At 43.9% G+C, this 20,448-nt stretch overlaps 1 protein-coding gene across 6 annotated transcripts in view; it reads right to left on the bottom strand.

The window, feature by feature from the left end:
* Arhgef28 (Rho guanine nucleotide exchange factor 28) overlaps positions 1 to 20,448 on the bottom strand; it is a 300,377-nt gene that overhangs the window by 95,581 nt on the left and 184,348 nt on the right. For all 6 annotated transcript variants that reach the window (XM_052743476.1, XM_052743480.1, XM_052743477.1 and 3 more), the window contains 2 exons: positions 4,632 to 4,753; positions 518 to 798 (listed from right to left, as the gene is read on the bottom strand). In XM_052743476.1, coding sequence (XP_052599436.1) covers positions 518 to 798; positions 4,632 to 4,753 — 403 coding nt within the window. The remainder of the gene's footprint in view (positions 1 to 517; positions 799 to 4,631; positions 4,754 to 20,448) is intronic.

Below are 20,448 nucleotides of genomic sequence, written 5' to 3'. Positions count from 1 at the left end.
TATTTTGCATTCTGTAAAAATTAAATCTGTGTGTAGCTTACTTCTTTCAACTTCATGCCTTTGAGGTGCATAATATGTATACACACTTGTCTTTAGTTCATTTTCTTGAACTCTACAGTACTCCATTTGCACAGTTTAAGACTGTGTAACTACAGAGCCAGTCCCCAGTTGAGTTATTTCCTACTGCTACAAATACTAATGGATTGGTCTGCTGGTAAACAGTAGTGACAAGACAATGAAAATAATTTTCCAAACTGTTACCGACTGCTCTTCTCTCCACTGCCACTGTATTCATGTCACAAACATGGTCATGTCAGACTTTCCCATCTCTACCAATCTACTCATACTCAGTGCTGTGGTTTTCCTTTACCGCATTTTTGTTGGCTTTCTTAACTGCCTTCCTTTCAAGTGCATATACAGGAAATAAAAGGGGGTAACATCTTGATATAGAGAAAGAGTGACGAGGACACCGTTCTTCCAGTTCCCTGCGGTTTTCTTCCAGAAAGAAGCATCTCACCTTCTTTTCTTGAGATGACTCTGCTCCTTTTCAAATTCATGAAGACCAAAAGAGAGGTTCAGATGAGAAGTGCGGGAACCGGCCGGTGAGGTGCAGGGCTGCCGGGCCACAGTGTCCGCTGTCCCCTCACTGTCCTCACTGAACGGATGCCCACAGTTACTGCTGGTAGGAGGAAGGATGTGCTTGCAAGCCTCAGGCCCCAGAGTGGACCTCATGGATTCGGGGCTGGTATGGGCAGAGAGTCCCTCTATGTTTATATAGTTGATGTCCAAATCGCCAACCTGGACATTGGAAGAGAACAAATACCGAACGAAAACAGGAAAGAATGGTTTAATTAAAATCAACAAAACCCCCAGATTTAAAAAAAAAAAATCTCCACCACACTTATCTTTTTCTTTTCATTTGTGCTTTATATAACCAGAGAATTCCTTTCTGATGTGTTTGTGTTCACGTGACCTATCCCATGATCCTCTACCACTAGCCCATAATTCTCACAAGGCAGAAGCCTAGCCTATAAACTAAGCAGAGTCTCGCTGTCCTTTTAACACATTATGAATCACTACCTCAAAATGTGGGGGCATGTGTTGTTAAATACCCAAGAAAACACCAAAGAGAACCAGCTGTACTCAAAACACAGTTCATAAGAATTGTCATGGTGAGTACATAAGCCTCAGTTTCCCTATAAACATCACTAAATGAAGAACATATCAAACTACATAAAGTACATTGTATAACTAGAAGATTTTTTTAAATGTCTAAACCTCAAATTACCTGTAAATAAAACAAGCACTAAAGCCAGCAAGCAACACTGTACTCATAGTGGAAGACCCAGCAGAGAGTAGGAAAGGCCTGGGAAGAACAAGTAGGGGACTAGCAGGAAGTCAGAGGGGAACCTGAAACTTATCTTCACTCATTGATAAAAGAAGTCCACGCTGCATGCATGGAAAAGAGCCCTGGTTGATCAAAACACTTCTCTGAGACACGGGCTTGCATGTGCTTGTGAATTAGGGGCAGTTGTCCAAAGGCATCATATCTCAGGACAGACAGTGAAAACGAGTCACCCCCCCCCCCCCTTGTAGAGGGGACTGGAGGAGCTCCGTGGTAGAGAGCAAATGCAAAGCCCTGGATTCAATTCCCAGCACCAAAGAGTGAAGGGATGAAGGGAAGGGAAAGGCAGAATGAGTGGGACTGTTAGGGTCCTATATCGTCGCCGTCATCTTAATAATTTATACAGCCAAAACCAACAGCAAATGCTCCAGGCAGCAAATGAGACTCCAAGAGTAACAGGAAGGGCTATGGTGATACTTCAGTTGGCGAAGTGCTGAGGACCTGAATTCTAATCCCCAGAACCCATGGTGATGGAGGAAAGAGACGAATTGGAGGAAAGAGATGAAGGATGCCCATAGTCTAGTTGAGCCTGTCCTAACTGTACAAACTTGGCAATCCTTTACTGTGTTTATTGAATTGGGCTGTCTGTATTCTCCTTTTCTTATTTGTTCCATATTATTAAAGCAGTATTTCTTTTAAGTAAAGTAGTCATAAACAAAAATTATATCTTAAGTTCATCTTTGAGGGTTTTTTTTTCAATTTTAGTGCATTTTTTTAACATTGTAATGACAGTTTCCCATGCAAAGTTGAAACATTCACAATAGTTGGGGTAAATCAAAGTAGGATCAATAATCTGTCTAGTGAAGCTTAGAACAAGATGGAATAAAAACTCAAAAAGTTCACTGAAATTATGGAGATTACATAATAAAATAAAAAAATCTCATTAAGACAAAAATATCTGTATACTAAAAACTATAAAACACTGATGAAAGAATTTTTTTTTTGCCACCACCGCCCGGTGATGAAAGAATTTTAAAATGACAAAGAGAAATGCAAAGATAGCCTTGTGCTCACAAGCAGAAAAAGCTGGTGTCCTCTGACCTCTACATTCACACTGTGGTTTATGAACACCTGGACTCTCACACACAGACACACAGACACAGACACAGACACACACACACACACACACACACACACACACACACACACACACACACACACACACACACACAATAAAAGTCGATTTTTAAATGAGCAAACGGCCTAAACAGACATTTTTCCAAAGAAGATTCCCTAACAGCCACCACGCACATGAAAAGATGTCTACTATCACCAGTGTAAATCAAACCCACAGCAAAGTGTCATGTTAAAGCTCTCACCAGAAGGCAGCAGAAGAGACTTAAAGAGGGGGCAGAGAAGGGAGACCTGGCACACTTTCGATGGAGGGTGTAAATTAGCACAGCCATCATTGAAAACTGTTGTGGAACACTCTTTTTGCACACTGTAAAGATGTGCTGCTCTCACTTGTTTCATAAAGAGCCAATAGGTATGCAGGAAGAGGTTAGGCAGGGCTTTGGGGGGGAGCTCACTGGAATGAAGAAGGGCTGAGTTGTGAGGAGAAGTGGGGAGAAGCAAGGTGAACATGCTGTACTGAAGAAAGGTACCACCATATGGTAAAACACAGATAGGAAATATGAGTTAATTTAAGTTGTGAGAGCTAATTAGCAACAAGCATAAGCTACTGGCCAAGCATTTATAATTAATAATAAGTCTCTGTGTGGTTATTTGGAAGCTGTCTGGCAGGAAAGAATATTACACCTACAGAATACAGCAAAGATTCCTCAAAATACAACAACCATACAGTCCAGAAGGTACCATTCTAGGTATAAACCTGGGGAAATACAATCACTCTCCTTGAGAACTGTCTCTACTATCATGTGTACAGAAGCATTATTCATGGTTTCACAATGCGTATGAATCTCAACACATCACCTTGTTTCTATATTTCAGTGCGTATTATTTTTGTCAACTATCCCCTAAAAGAGCTAGGAAATAAATCTTATATGTTATCACAAATATAATAAACCTTACATGTAACTATCCATTTATGTCTGAGTATGGCTAATGCACACAGTCTGATCATCCCGAACCTGAAGGGCTCACTCCATACTCCAACCCAGATTTCTGTAGCTACAACTCATATTCAGAGGCTTTATGTCAACATGGCCACACGGGTTATTTATAGTTGATATTAATTCTGATTTATTTGTTTTTCCATCATTTTGGATTCCACCCCAGGCTTTGCCCTTTATAGTATGCATTTATTTTAACACTGCTTCACGACACTAAAGCAAAAGAGTGGAGCACTCAACAAGTTGAAACAGAGATCTACTAGACAAGAGAAATGGTAAAAGACCATAATGTCCACTTAGTGTATGGGTACATGCCTGTGTGAATGTGTGCATGTGTGCACATGTGTACATGTCTGTATGTCATGTCTATATGGAGATTACTCTTCAAGGTAGCAAGTGAAGGTGGGAATCTCATTTTGTTAAAATTATCCAAGAAAATCCCGTAAGATTCTGCCAAACTAGGATGTGAAAAAAAAATCACATTTATAAGAATATTTAATTTTTATAAATACAAAAAAAGCTTCAAGATGACTGAGCTGAAGAACAGAACCAAAGCTGAGTAGAACTGATGTGCCTAAGCTCTGCTTTGAGCTTGAGCCCACAAGTCTCCACTGGGGAAGGAGTGGAGAAATTCTAAACGCTCCAGCTTCCCAGTGACAGGACATTGTTCTGTTTGCACATCAAAGTTCTACAGTCTCAATACACATCAGCTGGCATGTTACAAGGATGAAAGACGATCATGTGACCACATCAGATGGGCTGGGAACAGGTATCTACCTACCCATTACTGCCTGTTAGATTTAAATACATACATTGCCATCCCCACCCCCACCTCCCCACACACACAGGACGGCAGGAGCACTTATTGAGAATCTGTGTGAATGCTATTGGCCACTCATTGCCATTTCCTGTTTGGCCCCCCAAAGAGCTTTCTCATTCCTCCTGGCTGTTCTCAAGATCTGCCCCTTCCAGTGCCCCTTGGTGGGGTAAGACATTCTGTGTCCCAAGAAAGAACCCAAGCTAATGCTTGGGGAGAGGGAGCTTAAACTAGAATTCTCAAATGATCACAAAAAAGCAAGAAGCTCCATACCCCCACCCCTCTCTCTCATTGGGGGAGTGGTTCAAATACCCCTGGTCACTTCAGCACACCTTACCTGATCAATCACCATACAGTTAGCATAGACTTCATCGCCCCCGTTCAGCACGTCAGAGAGTTGGCCCACAGCAAGGGACGTTGGGACATGCTTGGATTTTTTGAGGCCATCAAAGGAGTGATCTAGAAGAAAATGAACAGAATTGAGAAATTTATCAAGTATGAACAATTCATCTTACAACCAAGTCTTGCCTTCTTGGTCAAACAAACAAACAAAAGGGCATTTTTAACATGTATTTCCTGTATTCTTACCTCAAGAGTTCCAGTGCAGGTACTTTCTCTTCTATCCCTAAATTTCAGTTATCTAGAACTTGAATAGTTCTAGACAGATAAATATTAGCCCACTGCAAGCCTGGATTCCCCCTTCATGGGAGACCTTTAAATTCTCACACATTAAATTCTACTCCATTTCCTTTACTAATCACATGGAAGCATTAGTCAGTGTCACACTTCTCAAGTATTTGACAGGTTCAGACTGGATGAGTCACTAATGATGGAAAGACAGCACTAAGTCCAGCAGTGGTGGCTCTGGATCATCCACAAACCCTCCCAGGTGGCTCTTCCCTTCATTCTGAGTGACAGAAATGGCTTTTCTTGCTTCCATGGTCTCTGCTTTGCTTCAAATAGTAAAAGTTGCTCAGGGTGGGGTCCTGGAGTATTGAGATGCTACTGTATTTGCAGAGAGCACAGAGTTCAAGGCAATAAAACCTGTGCAAGCCAGAGGCCTGGTTTCCTGTGCCCAGTCTGTTTATTCAATCTCCAGACACCTCCGTGGAGATTTCCCATCTGTAAGAGCAGAGTAACGCCACTCTTGTCTTTGTGTGCTTATGGCAGTGAAATCAGTCTGGACACGTACAGCAGTTGACAGTAAGTGCTCCATTAATATGATATGTTACTGTTATTAATGTTTTGCTGTCATTCTTAAGATCTTTAATTATGATCAGTATGAAGTACAAGGATAATAATACTAACCATAGTATTGTATCTGTAAGTGATGGGGTAGATTCATGGTATAGCTACACACAGTGCTACTTAGCAGTTTTCTTGCATACAAAAGGGAAAGAATGACGCTGGGTGTGGTGGCACACACGCCTTCAAACCCAGCAGGGAGGTAGACACAGGTGGATCTCTGTGTGTTTGAGACCAGCTTGGTCAACACAGCAAGTTCTAGGCCAGCCAGGGCTACATAGTAAGACCCTATCTTAAAAACAAAACAAGGGGTCAGTATGTCCCAAAGCCATTAGAATTGGCATGTATCTCCCTGCCTGTCTTACCTCTGTCACAGGGTAAAATCAGATTGTGAGTCATGACTCATGACTACTGGGTTGATGTTCTATATTTTAAAATTCTATTTTTCCACAGAAAGTTCTGGAGGACATAAAAGATATAAAGACATATGAATTGAACAAACCAAATGGCCTTGGCTTCAGATTACAAATCTAGATCTACTTACCCCCACAGAACACTAAAATTAACTTTTATTAAGCTTCTTAAGAAAATATACAAAATAGAAGGAAGTGTTTTCTTATAACCATAGTTGATTATTTTATTAATTTATTTAACTAGCTAGCAATGCGATACATACAAAGCCCACAGGCACTTTGCAGGTATGACCTTTATGATCAACAGCTATACCCATTCATTCTAATTACACGGAAGAGGCTCCATTAGTTATAAATCAAGGATGCAGCAAAACACTTTCACTGTTCTGATCATTTGTCGTTCTGGAAAATGTTTGAAAGCAGTCACAAATAATACAACATGGCCTTGTGGCACGTGATTAATCAGCTGGACTGGTCTATGGTGTTTTGCTTTTGCAGACGTGAAACACCTGGCATTTCTGCTGTCACACTTAGAGGCCATTCATCTCCCTTCTGATGGCTGCCCTCATAACTAGATTAAGAGGGCAACAAGCAATGAACAGATTCAATTTTAAAGACACAGAATCAAGTGAAATCTCACCCCAAACTGGGGTGTTCTGATGAATGTATTTCTCGATCACCAACAGCTTGATTGTTTTTTTTTTTTTCTGTGTGCATGTGTGCATATACACATATAAGTGTCTGGGGAGGCCTGAGGAGGCCAGAGAAGGGCGGGCATCAGATCTTCTGGGGCTGGAGTCACAGGTAGTGGTGAGCCCTCCAGATGAGGGTGCTGGAGTCAAACTAGGACCCTCTGAAAGAGCAAGTGCTTTTAACAGGCATCTCTCCAGCCCCCAAGAGCCTTGTTCTTAATGACCAAGAACACTGTGTTCAGAACGCTAAGCACTTGCTCCAGCGATGAGCGGGACCATAAATTACTGCTGTTTTCCAGCACAGAGGCAGAGTGCACTTTGTCCATTATAAACCTGTGCCCTGCTTGCCATCAGGGTCAACATGGAGACTGTATCCATGTCACAAAACAAACTACAAGATGCCTGAGGATGGAGACTTGGGAGTCTAATTTGTTTTCTGAATTATTCATTTGATCAGGGCTTAGAAAAGGACATGATTGAGTTACAAAGGCAGGGCTGTGAATGACCCTTAGCAATAACTGAAAATATTCAAAGCTCTGAAAATCATTTTTTCCTTATATATTTGGTTCACAAATGCATTTTGTGGCCAAATCTAACTGGCACTCATGTAAAGTCTTTATTTCCCCCACGTAAGGTCAACATTCAGACATTTGCCACAGAGATACTATGAAGCTAGATGACTGTAGTACCCCAGTGTCTCCTAGGAGCGTCACAACTCACAAAGCCCCATGTCAAAAAGACAGTTCCCCAATGCAGCCAATCCCAGACGTACGAAGAAGAGACTGTGAGTCTCTACAATAGTAGCCGCAACTGATATTGGACCAAAACATCTCTACCCTTTGCCATTCCTCTCTTAATTTCATGTTTTTCTACAGCAACACAACATCTATATTGCATGTCAGATTCACACACTTTTTTCTTTAAATGACATTGTTTTCAAAGAAATACCGTATCCCCCGTATAAACAGAAAGCCAGTCTCCCCTGATAATGTCGAAAGGAATGGAAAGGCTAAAGACTACAGAAGTGAAGCAATACAGTAAATTCCAAGTACAGCTACTAGACAAGCTGGGAGGGAGCCTGCCTGTCCTCTCTGTTAAACTCATGGAGATTCTGAAGGACCTGAGAAACACTAATGATGTGATGCATCCAACTAAAACTTTCTAACAATGGACAGATCAGAAGAACCTGATTGTCAGGGGAGATGGCTCAGTCAGTAATTTACTTGCCTCACAAGCATAAGGATCAGAGTTCAATTCCCAGAACCCATGTGGGGAAGGGGGGAAAAAGCTGTGCATGGTGACACATGCTTGTAATTCCAATACTGGGGAGGTAGACACATCCCTAGAGCTCACTAAGCAGCCAACCAAGCCACTTGGTGAGTCCCATGCCAAGGAAAGATCTCTCTTGAGTAAACAGCAAGGTGGCCAGCCCTTGAGGAAGGATACTGAGGTTGTACTCTGGCTTCCACAGGCTCACAAACACACGTGCCCACACACACAGAGAGCAACTTGTAAAAGGAATACCGAATTACTACAGGTTGACTGTGAAACATCCCCTATGAGCTCATAGGTGTGAAAACTTGCTCCCCACCTAGAGGTACTGTTCTAGGAAGCTGTGGGGCCTAGCTGACAGACACTGACAGGCAGTCAAGGTTGTCCCCATGAGAGAAGTCACAGCTACAAGCTCCCATCCACACAGACTGAGTCTCTCCTACCACATCTTCCCTCCCACAGAACTGTGACTCAAATAAACCTGTCTCCCTAAAAATACTGCTCTCAGACTGCTTGTCACACAGAGAGGAGATGCTCTAAACCTACCTGACAGTGTAGCTAGGTGGGAATGGCTCAGTGTGGGAGTGACCTGGTGTGACCCAGGATGACACTGGCCACCTCCCAGACCTTATCATTGCTCTATCACCCCAAGGATCACCTACTGTGACAAAGTCTCTCCAGACCCCAGGGTTGGGTTTTGATATTTGTGTGTAGTGTTGGTTTTTTAAAATAACTTTGGGCCAGTCACGTGGTTCAGTGGGTAAGAGGGCAACCCTGATGAGTCCCACCCCCAGGACCTGTGTGAAGTAGGAGAGAAGTGACTTCACAGATTGACCTCTGACTTACACATCCCATGGACAGACACACACACATACATACACACACACACACACACACACACACACACACACACACACAAAATAAAACAAACAATTTCACTCTAAACTATAACTTCGCATGTTTAAAAACAACCCAAGTCTGCCGTGACAGCACACTCCTGTAATCCCAACACTTAGGAGATAGAGCCCAGAGGATCAGGAGTTCAAAGTCAGCCTTGGCTACACAGTGAGTTTAAGGCCAGCCTGGGCTACATGAGGTCCGGTCCCAAAAAGCAAAACAAAACAACAACAAAACCCAAGGCAAATGGAACACAGCAGACATTGCATGTGTTGCATAAAAACCACGTAAAATGGTACTTTTATCTCCCTTCCAGTAGGATTTCTCTCCCATGACTCAAGAACGAAAACTTCTAAATCTGAGGGATTACAGCTTCAGAGGGGAAATCAGTGGGAGATGGCGTGTCCCCAGAACAGCGGGGGCGGGCGGTTCAGGAATGAGCGGATAATGACAAGACAGAGTGGATGTTGGGCCAGCTTCCTCCTGAGGACCCTACAGGCTCAACAGCTGCTCAGGAGATCCCCAGTCCTCCTTCAGTTATTATCCTCGCTTCTGGGTAGCTCCACTGGGGCTCCCTAAACCACAGATTCCCCTCAGTACTTCCTTGCTATGCCAGACACTCCAGTGACAGGAGATAACAAGGGAGATATTTTTGTCCTGGGAAGAGGGCCCTTCGGCACCAAGAAGGGAGGGAGGGAGGAGGAGGTGGCTGAAGTGCCTCCCTTCTCTCCGAGATGCTACAAATCTGGCAGGGAGTGGTTACTCACACAGAGCAGCCTGGCTGTCTACAAGCTGACTTCTGATGGAAGCCAGCGTGCCTTCTGGAAGGCCAGGCCTGGTAGCTAAAGGAAAGTGTAGCCTACTTGCCTAGTTATGTAAGAGAAACACACCCAGACATAAACAAACCTGTGGCCAGCTTCCTGCAAAGCTGCTGCCTGGCCTGCTCTCACCCACTCCCTGCCAAGCTCTCACCACAAAAGCTAGGGAGGGCTTTGCAGTCCAGAAGTTTCTTGACCACAGTCAGGCAAATGAGTCTCATTCATTTACTCCTTCCTTCCTCCTTTCCTTCCTTTGTTCCTTTTTTTTTTTTCTTCCTGCAGTGTGCTTTGTCTTAAACAGAGAGCTAAGGGTTGGGGATTTAGCTCAGTTGGAGAGCGCTTGCCTAGCAAGATCAAGGCCCTGGGTTTGGTCTTCCTCTCCAGGGGAGAAAAAAGACAAAAATCACAAAATCAGGAATATATGAACATAGGAAGATTTCTTGTGAATCACTAGGCATGGCACGTTAGGTAAGCCTGGCTGCAGGATCGAGTGTGAGGCGGCCTTTGAACCGCTGGCCACCACTGGCAGCAGTGGCCCTCCGAGGACAGCCCTTGTCCCATCCACTGGGACTCACAGCAGCACTCCTCCCAGTCACTCACTCCATCCTACTTTGTCTTCTCTCACACCAGTTATATCTGCTTACTCTGTGTGACCATTTCCTTCCAAGAACCTAAGTCCTGTTAGGAAAGCGACTTTGAACATCTTATTCACTTTGTCCCCAGTGCCGAGAAGCAGGCCAGACCATACTCAATATGCAATCAATAACTGTGGAAGTAAGGAATCATTTTACCCCAAGAAAACAAACTTGTACCAGGAACAATGAAGAGAATACTCTTAGGGGGCTGAAATGTCTTCTCGGCTTCTGGAAGCTTCCTTGGCTTCGTCCCAGTTTTTCTTGCTCTGCTCCAGCTCTTTCTTCTTTCTCCCTCTTAGTCTAGCTCTACTCCCGACATTCAACATGAACCTGCTAGTTGCAATACCCACTGGGCCCAGCCCAGGCGTCTCTGCTTCTCTGACCTTCGTAAACATCCTCAGTACAGTCATTACTGTCACCTGCCAAGTCTCAGCAGGGTCAACAGGCTTTCCTTCCCAATCACCTACCACACTCCAGAGAAAAAATTTTCATTTCACTTCTCCGGATAGAGGTAACTTCCTGGTTGGGGCTGACCAATAAACACAGCAAATGGAACAACACAGACCCTGTGGCTTCCTTTGCCCCTGGTATCAACAGCCTGAGAATAGTACTATTTAAAACATCAGGAGCTGGTCATGGCACCACAAGGCTGTAATCCCAACACTTGGAGGCTGAGGCAGGAGGACCGTGTCTGTAAATCCTGTTTGGGCTACACAACGAGATTCTGCCTTAAAAACATACAATAGACTACAGGTGCTCACTCTTCTTAAGAAATAAGGAGTCGTTAGGCAAACTTGTAGATGAAGGAACTGGGTGAAAGGAGAAAAAGCGTTGAATAAGAAGAAATAAAATGGGAAATACAAGGAAAGCATCACCCTCGGCACACCCGTTCCACATGATACTGACAAGCGATGACAACGACATACGTTGTCCTTACTACGAACCAGACACCTGTGGCTCTACTCAACCATCTGATCCCCAAAAAATGTGGGCAAGGACACCAAAGTGTCCTTCAAGGCCCCCCAAAAATCACAGAACCAACAACTGGCAGCCACCCTGCTAGACTCCGAGCACTTTACTATATCTCTGCGGTTACTGTATGTTCTGTTTGGAAACAAGGGAAATAGTGTTTGACTCTGGAATCTACTCTAGCAGAGACTATTCAATCGACAGGTCAAGGGTTGTTAAGATCAATGTGAAATTAATATTCCTAATATTGGTGAACATTTACTTCCCAGTGAAGATTCCACTGTTGGAATGCACTCGGAATAGACACCTGACCTTGTGAAAGGAAAGAAAGAAGGTTTGGTGGGAACGTGGTTTTCTTGGTTTTTCAAAAAATGTTGGTATCACATCCATAAAAACTGACATATGCTCAAATATTTCACAGAAACTATTTTAGAAATTCAGGCACGGCTCTAGTCTAGTCTGGCAGACAATTCTGAACTGCCTTTCAGGGTGTGTGTGCATGCAGTGTGGGTGCATGCAGAGTGTGTGAATGTGTGTGTGTGTGTGTGTGTGTGTGTGTGTGTGTGTGTGTGTGTGTGTAATAGTCTAGATGAATTACCTATAATCATTTGTTATTATTCTTAGAGGATTGAACTGTCAAGAAATAATATCATTCAATTTTTCTTTCCACAAATTAATGCCTCTAAATATATAATATAGCACACATCTGAGACAAAGTAAGCGTGATTTTATACTTACAGTGTTACAATATACAAGTAGGAAAAGTTGAAATTTTCATCAGCTTTGCAACAAATGGATTACGATTAATATAACTTACATTCATGTATATTAAAACAATTTAAAGAAAATGGTATTTGAACGATGTCTGGAATTTTCCCATTAAGAACTCTCTTTAATATGTTCCAGTGGGACTTATCCCTGGGTGTGTTTGCCTACTTCCTGGGTCCCCCATGTGTAATTTCTCCTGGTAACTTGCTGCCAGGATATGACAGTGAGAGCCTGACTGAGAAAACATCCATAAAACAGCAGTTGCATAATTTCATTTTGTTTTAACAGCATAATGTTCAAAATACCCAGGAGTAAGAGCTGGAGAGGAAAGCCAAGAGATAACTGCACACCATGAGGTATATTTTGTTTTTACTTTCAAATTTTTATGATCTGTAATTTCTAGATTTTCAAGAATAGCATCTTTACATATAAAACAAGAGAGGGGGGAGTCCATTTCTTTTGCAATGTGTCTTTTCATGCAAAACAGTAGTTCATCAGTAAGCCACCCGTATCAGGTAATGTATGCACAAATGTATTATCTGGAAATGTTTTCCCTATTAGTACACAGGGCTGTTTTTAACGACCTGTCATCTGTATTCTCCATAACCACATGGGTATTAACATATTCATTTTTTCTAGTTATTTTATTTTCTGTTGTTTACATTTTTCCTTGACAAATGTACAAAATTTCAAACATGTACATAACACATACCAACCACTCTCACCCTCTCCCATCTCTCTACTACCTCTGTCTTCCCTACTTCTTCCCCCCAAAAAATCTCTCTCACACATTCATGCCTAGAAATGTAAGGTGGGCTGGGGGTGTAGGTCAGCCATAGTGCACAAAGCCCTGGGTTCCATTCCAGAACTACCAGATGAAAGGGGGCAGAGCAAAATTCAGAGCAAAGGGGAGAGGTTAGTGGTAACCCTGTCCTGGTGTGTGAGGGACTGAACTACTGTGGAACAAACCCAGAGATGACCAAGCACAAACCCTCCCCCTTTGTCTCCGTTTCCCAATTTAAAGGACCTTTGCGAAGTTCCGGAGTGCACGGAAGGTCCTCCCACTGATTGTACTGTGATCCAGAAGAAAGTATACAGCTACCCAGCACTGAGAGTGACCATTCCCAGGGAACTGTTGCTCCTCTCCTTAGCCATTCCTCTTCGAGGCTCTCTCGGGACTTGGCTGCCATTAGTCTTGGCATGGAAGATCTCACCTCAAGCTCTTCTGAGCTGGACCTGTGGCTACACAGAAAATTATCCAGATTCCAAAAAGAGGTCCAGCCCAGGAATTTCCTGTGGGTTGGATGGAAGCTAGGTTACTTGTAGACCTCAGTCTGTACCAAGAGAAGCCCAAGAGAGAAACCAGGAGACCTCTGACCATCATACCAGAGTGTCTGGTATCCTTGGAACTTGCCTTACCTCCTGGGGTCTTACCTCACTTCCTAGTCCTGCTACCTAGAGTGATGGCCAAACACAGAAGCCAGTGGACTCCTTCCTCAGAGGGGCAAACCCTCTTGTCCATACCCACTTAAATTTGGTTCTGTTCCATCAGACCTTTAGCAAGGTCCTTTTCTGCTGTTTGAAACATTTAACAGTCATAATTATTGAATGAGAAACCAGTCCCCCACCCCGTCTCCATCACACCTAAAAGGCAATGAGGAAAGTGAGGGGCAGGGAGAAAGCGCAGTCTTTTGAGAGCAACCATTTCCCCCCAAATCTTCTGTAGTCCTCACTCCTAATTATAGCAGCACAAAGGGGCCTTCCAAAGCACATGTTTACACTTGCACAGACTCTCGAGTGTGTAAATAATTTGTTTCTGCTCTGCTTCCCACGGAGCAGTCAAGTAGATATTGTTTTGGTGTGTGGACTTTGGTGTGACTAGACTCAGTCAACAATCCCTTTCCTCCTTGGTGAAATCCTCCAAGGCCTGAAGTAAATGAGCACAAGGGGCAACATTGGCAGGCTGCGGCGAAAACTACCACACGACACAAGCCCAAGAGAGACCCGAAGGCCGCAAAAACAGAAACTGTTTTCCTCTTTGGTTTTTGTTTTTTTCAAAACCACTTCAAGTAATTCTAAAAGCATAAACAAATGGTAAGGAAGATGTCCCCACATGTCATCATCATGGGCACTCAATGGATAATTCAAACGCTTCATATGGAAAGACACTGGCACACAGACATGATTTTGTTCATTTCCAGTGCTGCAAGAAGTTTTAACTCCCTAGGACTTGTCTCCAGAGTAATATATGTTTCACTTCCCAGAAGTCATCAGAAGTTACTGAGTTCTACCATAGACAAGGCACAAGAGAGAATGATTCTTGGAGAATCACTTATTCTTCAGTGTCTTCAACAAGATCATTTTGAATGAATGAATGTGTGGGTGAGCGAGTGAATGAATGACGAAAGCTAAGTGCTGCCTGGCATGCCTCAAATCATTCCAGGCTTCTCCTGGTTGAGAAACTACTGAATTCCTGAGTCCTATTTCATTATCATGGAGAAACTCTGGGGCAGATAAACATGGAAGAGAGCTGGATATGGGATTTGCCCATGCTCAGGGCCCTCCACTGTGAGGATAATGGGGATTAAAGCTACAAAGAAGTGGTTTCTCTGCCTGGGGCAAGCAGTGTGAGATAGGTTGGGTCCACTCTGACAATGGGTGGGGTTTTGTTTGTTTGTTTGTTTCATTCAGATCATCTGAATCCTGAGGAAATGAGGTGCATGCACAGAAAATCACACAGCAGTGCCAGCCTTGGCTTCTCCAGGTTGCTCCGGGTTGCCTATATGCCAGGAAGGTACTCTGAGATCCCAAAACCCCAGAGAGAAGCAGTCAGGGGCTGGGTTGAGCACATATGGCTGGTCATCGTATCCACCACAGGGCAAATCAAGATGTATGGTAGATGTTCCTGGAGAGAGCATCTGGGACAGCATCCAACGACAGAGACCCCCCAAGGTTCTGTCATATGAGAGCCAAAGGAAAGCCAAGTCACTAGAAGTCCAGACGGAGACTCACCAAGCCCTGCCTGACACCAGGAGATGACCCCGGCAGTAGACCTTGGTCACAAGTGCCAAAGTCAAGAAGTCACGCTTCTGAGAAGAGGCTAGGTCAGTCCAGTAAGACCCAGAGAGCAGTGTACAGATTCAAGTACCAGGCTCCTACCACCACCAACTGCCCTCCACTCTCACCAGGAAGCCAGATTAAATATTAACAAGGACCGGGTGAAGAGTTGACAAGAGAAATCTAGGATACCAAATTATCCAATGATACCAAGCAGCTGCTGAAAATGACTTTACATTATTACATCAAACCATGTTTTCCATATGAGTTAAAATATACTCCCCCCCCCCCCGTCCCCATCCTACTGTCTATACTTTGTGGAAATTAAACTGACTGTAGACAAAAAAAATAAACAAACAGTGAATGAATCAATCAATATTTACTGCTTGCCTTCCATGATCCAACACTGGAGATACGAAATGCATAGGACAACCCCCACTTTCCAGGAACTTAGGGGAGATGTGAGATGCCAGCTCTGATGGAGAAAGGCTACGAGAAGAGCACATGCCAAGCAGAATGGCACCTGAGAGAGAATGCTGAGTGGGGGGGCAAGAAAGACCTGGGGAAGGGTCTATGAGCTACATCATGAAGGAAAAGTCAGAGGTTTCCAGTTTGTGAGAAGCGATATTCTCCTAAATTTGCTAAACAAAAATAAAAGGGGATGGAGGAGACCATGAGGGTAACTCACAGAACTGAATGAATTTAACAGCCAAAGCTTGACGAGGGAAGTAGGCAACTACAGGGGCCTCAAAGACCAGTGCAAAGGCCTGGAGCCTCACAGGAACTTGTCATTAATTTGCTTCCTTTGCATTCCTTCTGACTACAGACCAGTTTTTCTATAGATAATGGCTTTGCCACCAATCTTTCCAGAGATACCACCCGAGAAGAAAGGCATTTCCCTCCAAATTCCAGTTTGAGACATCCACAGGAAGGATTCTGATTGGCTATGTCTGGGTGATGTGCCCACCGATGGCCTATCACTGTGGCAGCGGGAACATTCTGGTTGGTCTCATCTGGGTGAGAGCCCCATCTCAGTGTACCTCGGAAGGCACGCTCTCATGTGAGTGCTATTCAGCAAAGGGGAAAGTGCCAAGCAGATAGATACAGATAAGCACACAGGCCAGTCAAACACTCGGTGTTACACAACATTTCCACAGCCTCATGAATCAGCAGTCCACAACGACTGGGTTCTTTTCCATCACTTTCTTCTGCCCCGTGTATGTCTGACTCTGCACATTTGCTTTGAGGGACCACCCTGCCTGTTCAAACCCCATCAGTTCACCACAGGCTGCTGAGTGCCATCCCTTCATGATGCCTTCCACCTTACCTTCCTACAGCTTTTCAGCTTTTGTTTCGTTTTGGTTCGGGGCTGGGGATTGAACAAGCATATGTCTCACAGATGCTGGGCAAGCATCCCCCCACCCCACCCCACCAAACTACATTGTGAAATTCAACAGTAAGTTGTACTGGTCTCTCCTGTGGGACTTGGGGAGAAGTCCCCCCAAACATGGAGACAATAATACTGTTTCCTTTCCCCCTACAGAGATGGGAGGGGGATCACTTTCAAAAATGTGGATAAGTATTTGTTCAGTTAAGGGGAGATGAAGCATGTTAGCTGTGTTGTCTGCCTCTCCTTAGTGATGCAGAGACATTTCTGGGCAGAGTCTGGCATGAAACTGCGCTCTATGAAACTAAGCTCACCCAGAGCAAAGACACCCTAGTGAGTTATGTCACCTTAAGGGGAAGATTCTCTTCTTTTTTTTTAAATAATTTATTTATTTTTATTTTGTGTGCATTGGTGTTTTGCCCCCATGTATGTCTGTATGAGGGTGTCAGATCTTGGAGTTACAGGCAGTTGTTAGCTGCCATGTGAGTGTTAGAAACTGATCCTTGGGTCCTCTGAAAGAGCAGTTAGTGCTCTTAACTGCTGGGGCATCTCTCTAGCCCCCAAGATTTATCTTCTTAAGGCTTTCTGAAGTGACCTATTCATTCAGGCATTCCTGTGTAAATTTCTAGATTAAACCCAAACACACACATACACACACACACACACACACACACACACACACCTCTATTCCATAAAAAGGAGGAAAGGAATGAGTAAGCTCATGAAGTTAATGTAATTTTAATAATGACCACTAAACTTCTGAAATGTCCTCACACTTCTAAATGCAAATTAAGAGTTACTTTTCAGATCAAATATCTGTCCTTCAAATATTAAATGAGCTCATTTACAAAACAAAACAAAACAAACATGGTATCACATGTCTGTAGTCCTACTACTGGGGAGGCTCAATCAGGAGAAATCATCTGAACCCCAGAATTCAAGACCAGACTGAGTAATACAGCAAGACCGCAGCACAGAAAGGAAAGTAGAAATCCGTCATCTCCTGGTGTACTTCATCATTTTGTACATCTCTCTCAATCTAGAAAACAGTGAGTTTCCTAGCATGATCACCCTGTGGTGGTTTGAATAAGAATGGCCCCCACAGACTCATATTTGAATGCTTAGGGAGTAGTATTAAGAGGTATGGCCTTGCTGGAATAGGAGTTGCCTTGTTGGAAGAAGTATGTCACTGGGCATGAGCTTTGGGGTTTCAAATGCTAAAGCTAGTCCCAGAGTCTCTCTTTCTTCCTGCTGACTGCTGATCCAGATGTAGAACTCTCAGCTCCTTCTCCAGCACCATGTCTGCCTATGTGCTGCCATGCTTCCCACCATGACGATAACAAACTGAAGCTCTGAACTGTATGCCAGCCCCAATTCAATGTTTTCCTTTATAAGAGTTGCCATGGTCATGGTGTTTCTTCACAGCAATAGAAACTCTACCTAAGACACACTCCTTCGTGGTTTCAATTTTCCTACTTCCATGCTCCTATCCATCAGTCTCCAGACCCAAACCATGGATATGTGCAAGGACCATGCCTGGGAGTGGGGGATTTCAAAGCCTAACAATAGCTCTTGCATCTGGAACCTCTAAAGCCATCCTGGCTACCTCTCTTCCTAGACAAAAGTTCACAAGGGGGAGGGATGAGCTGAAGTGGTGAGATACAAGGGCACCTTTCTACCCATGGCGGCAAGTCCTTCAAGTCCTCCATCCATTAGCCCAACCAAGAGGTGGAACACATACCGAGAAGCACAAAACCATGTATGGCCGGTGTCTGTGTTCAGGCTTAGTTTTGTTACTATGGGTGCCAAGGCTGAACAATTCATTTCTTCTTTCCTGGCCTTAGAATCCCCAACTAATAAAAGAAGATGACATCCCATCCAACATTCAGGGTCTACCTCTTTTTTTTTTTTTTTTTTTTTAGGTGACAACATACGTGGGAAATCCTTCACTTGATTCATGTCATTACTCCATTCATCCCCCTTCCTTACTGAAATGGTTCCCAGTCTCTGCATTTCCTTTCTAGGAATATACCTGTGGGATCAACTTTGAAACACTCTATTTTCTGTGGGTATCACAAAGTATCTGAAGTTAGGTAGCTTATAAATTAAAAAGGTCTGTTTAGCTCCGAGTTCAGGAGGTTTAAAGTCAAAACAGCACAGCACTGACTCTCGTGAGGGCCCCTTCATTGTGTCACATGAAGGCAATAGCGTCGCAGCATGGGGTTGTCAAGGGAGGAATCCACGTAAGCCAGGCAGCCTGCAGACAGGCGAGGGCCAGTCTTGCTGTTTCAATAACAACCTTCCCAAGAACTAACAAGGGTGGGTCCCCAAACGGACTGCCTTAATCTCTTCCGAGGGGAAGGGCCTTTTGTGACCCAACCCCCTCCACTGGGTCTTATTTCATTTAAGTCTCAACATCTCAACCGCACTATACTGAGAGTCAAGCTGCCAACATATGAGCCCTTACTTAGGTAACACAAGCCATACTCAAACAACGGCACTCTCTAAGCCTCGCTTTCTTCATTTATAAAACAGATGCAATCTCCTTCTTTATTACAGTTATTTTAAGAATCATATATTCCACTGGGCAGTGGTGGCACATGTCTTTAGTCCCAGCACTCGTGAGGCAGAGGCAGGTGGATCTCTGTGAGTTCGAGGCCAGCCTGGTCTCCAAAGTGAGTTCCAGGGCAGCCAGGACTATACATAGAAAAACCCTGTCTCAAAAAACCAAAATAAATAAATGATAAGTTACATATTCCCTATGGCAAGCATCTATTACACTTCAATAACAATTGGTAAAGCACCACATAGTACTGTTTCGTCGGACTGTGACTGCAACATTCTATATTATCCAAGCTTTTCAGGGTTGTCAAACTTTCTAGTTTGTACTGGCTCCTTTGGAACTGTGGAGGCTCTTCCCACATGAAAAGAAAACTGGTACCTCTTCACCTTCTGCCTCCCTGGAGAGGGACCTGCTATGACCTGGGGGAGGAGAGCATGGGAGACACCGCAGGAGGGGATGAAGTGACCAAGGGAAACATGTAGACAATCCTGAGCCTCCGATGACTTACATTAAAGTTTGCTCTTTCAAGATTGAATGATAATGATGGGAACCTACATGAAGTCCAATCTCTGTGGGTTTTTTTATGATTAATCTTTGATTAACAAACATTAAATTTCATAGTTGAATTGCCTACTGAAACCAACAAACAAAAATCCAGGCATTCCTAGAGCCCATGAAGCAGAACGGTCATGGATTCTGACCTACTCCAATTATTAACCACTGGGATCCAAAAAATGACTTGTCCTGGGGCTGCCTGTGAGATGACGGAGGAGAGCTTCTGAGAATGGCCTCCCCAGGTCTCACGTTGGGCAACTTGGCTTTAACTGCTTCCATGGCACCCGTCATTTCCAAAGAATGGTGACATAGTCTCCTTCTCTAAAGGCAGGAGGAAAAGCAAGTACTGAGTTAAAATGCTGTTTGGTGGGTTTTCTTATTACGAACCCCTGTTGAAACTTCTTATCACTTGCTAAGCAAGCTGGCAGTGTGGATATGTCTGAATATCTATCAAAGAACTGAGAACAGGGACAGGAGAGGACCTCCAGGGGAATGAAATACAAGAAAATAGGGTGACTATGGGGAACCAACAGTAGAGACTAGAAGAACATATACCTTAATAAATACAAGAGATGTTTGTTTGATAGACCATAAATTCAAAGCCCCAAGATCCTCCTCCAAGACTTCCGAGGTGGCTGGAGCTCCAGGGGGAGAATAACTGCTGATGATTAGAAGGAAAAGGAGAGGAACCAGAAAGACGGTTCAGCTGTTCAGTGCTTACCATAGGACCTGAGTTCAGCCCCCAAAGAAAAAAACCAAGTATGGTGGCAGAGGCTTGTAATCCCAGCCCAGCGTTGGGGAAGTAGAGACAGGTGGATCCCTGGGGCTTAATTAAGTTAGCTAGTCTAACTTAATTGTAAGCCCCAGGCCCAGGGAAAAACCT

This window comes from Peromyscus californicus, unplaced genomic scaffold (assembly GCF_007827085.1).
Source record: "Peromyscus californicus insignis strain IS unplaced genomic scaffold, ASM782708v3 Scaffold_18__1_contigs__length_77618521, whole genome shotgun sequence".
Classification (NCBI taxonomy): Eukaryota; Metazoa; Chordata; class Mammalia; order Rodentia; family Cricetidae; genus Peromyscus; species Peromyscus californicus.
The sequence above is the reverse complement of the archived record's forward strand: the minus strand, read 5'-3'. Positions and strand labels throughout refer to the sequence as shown.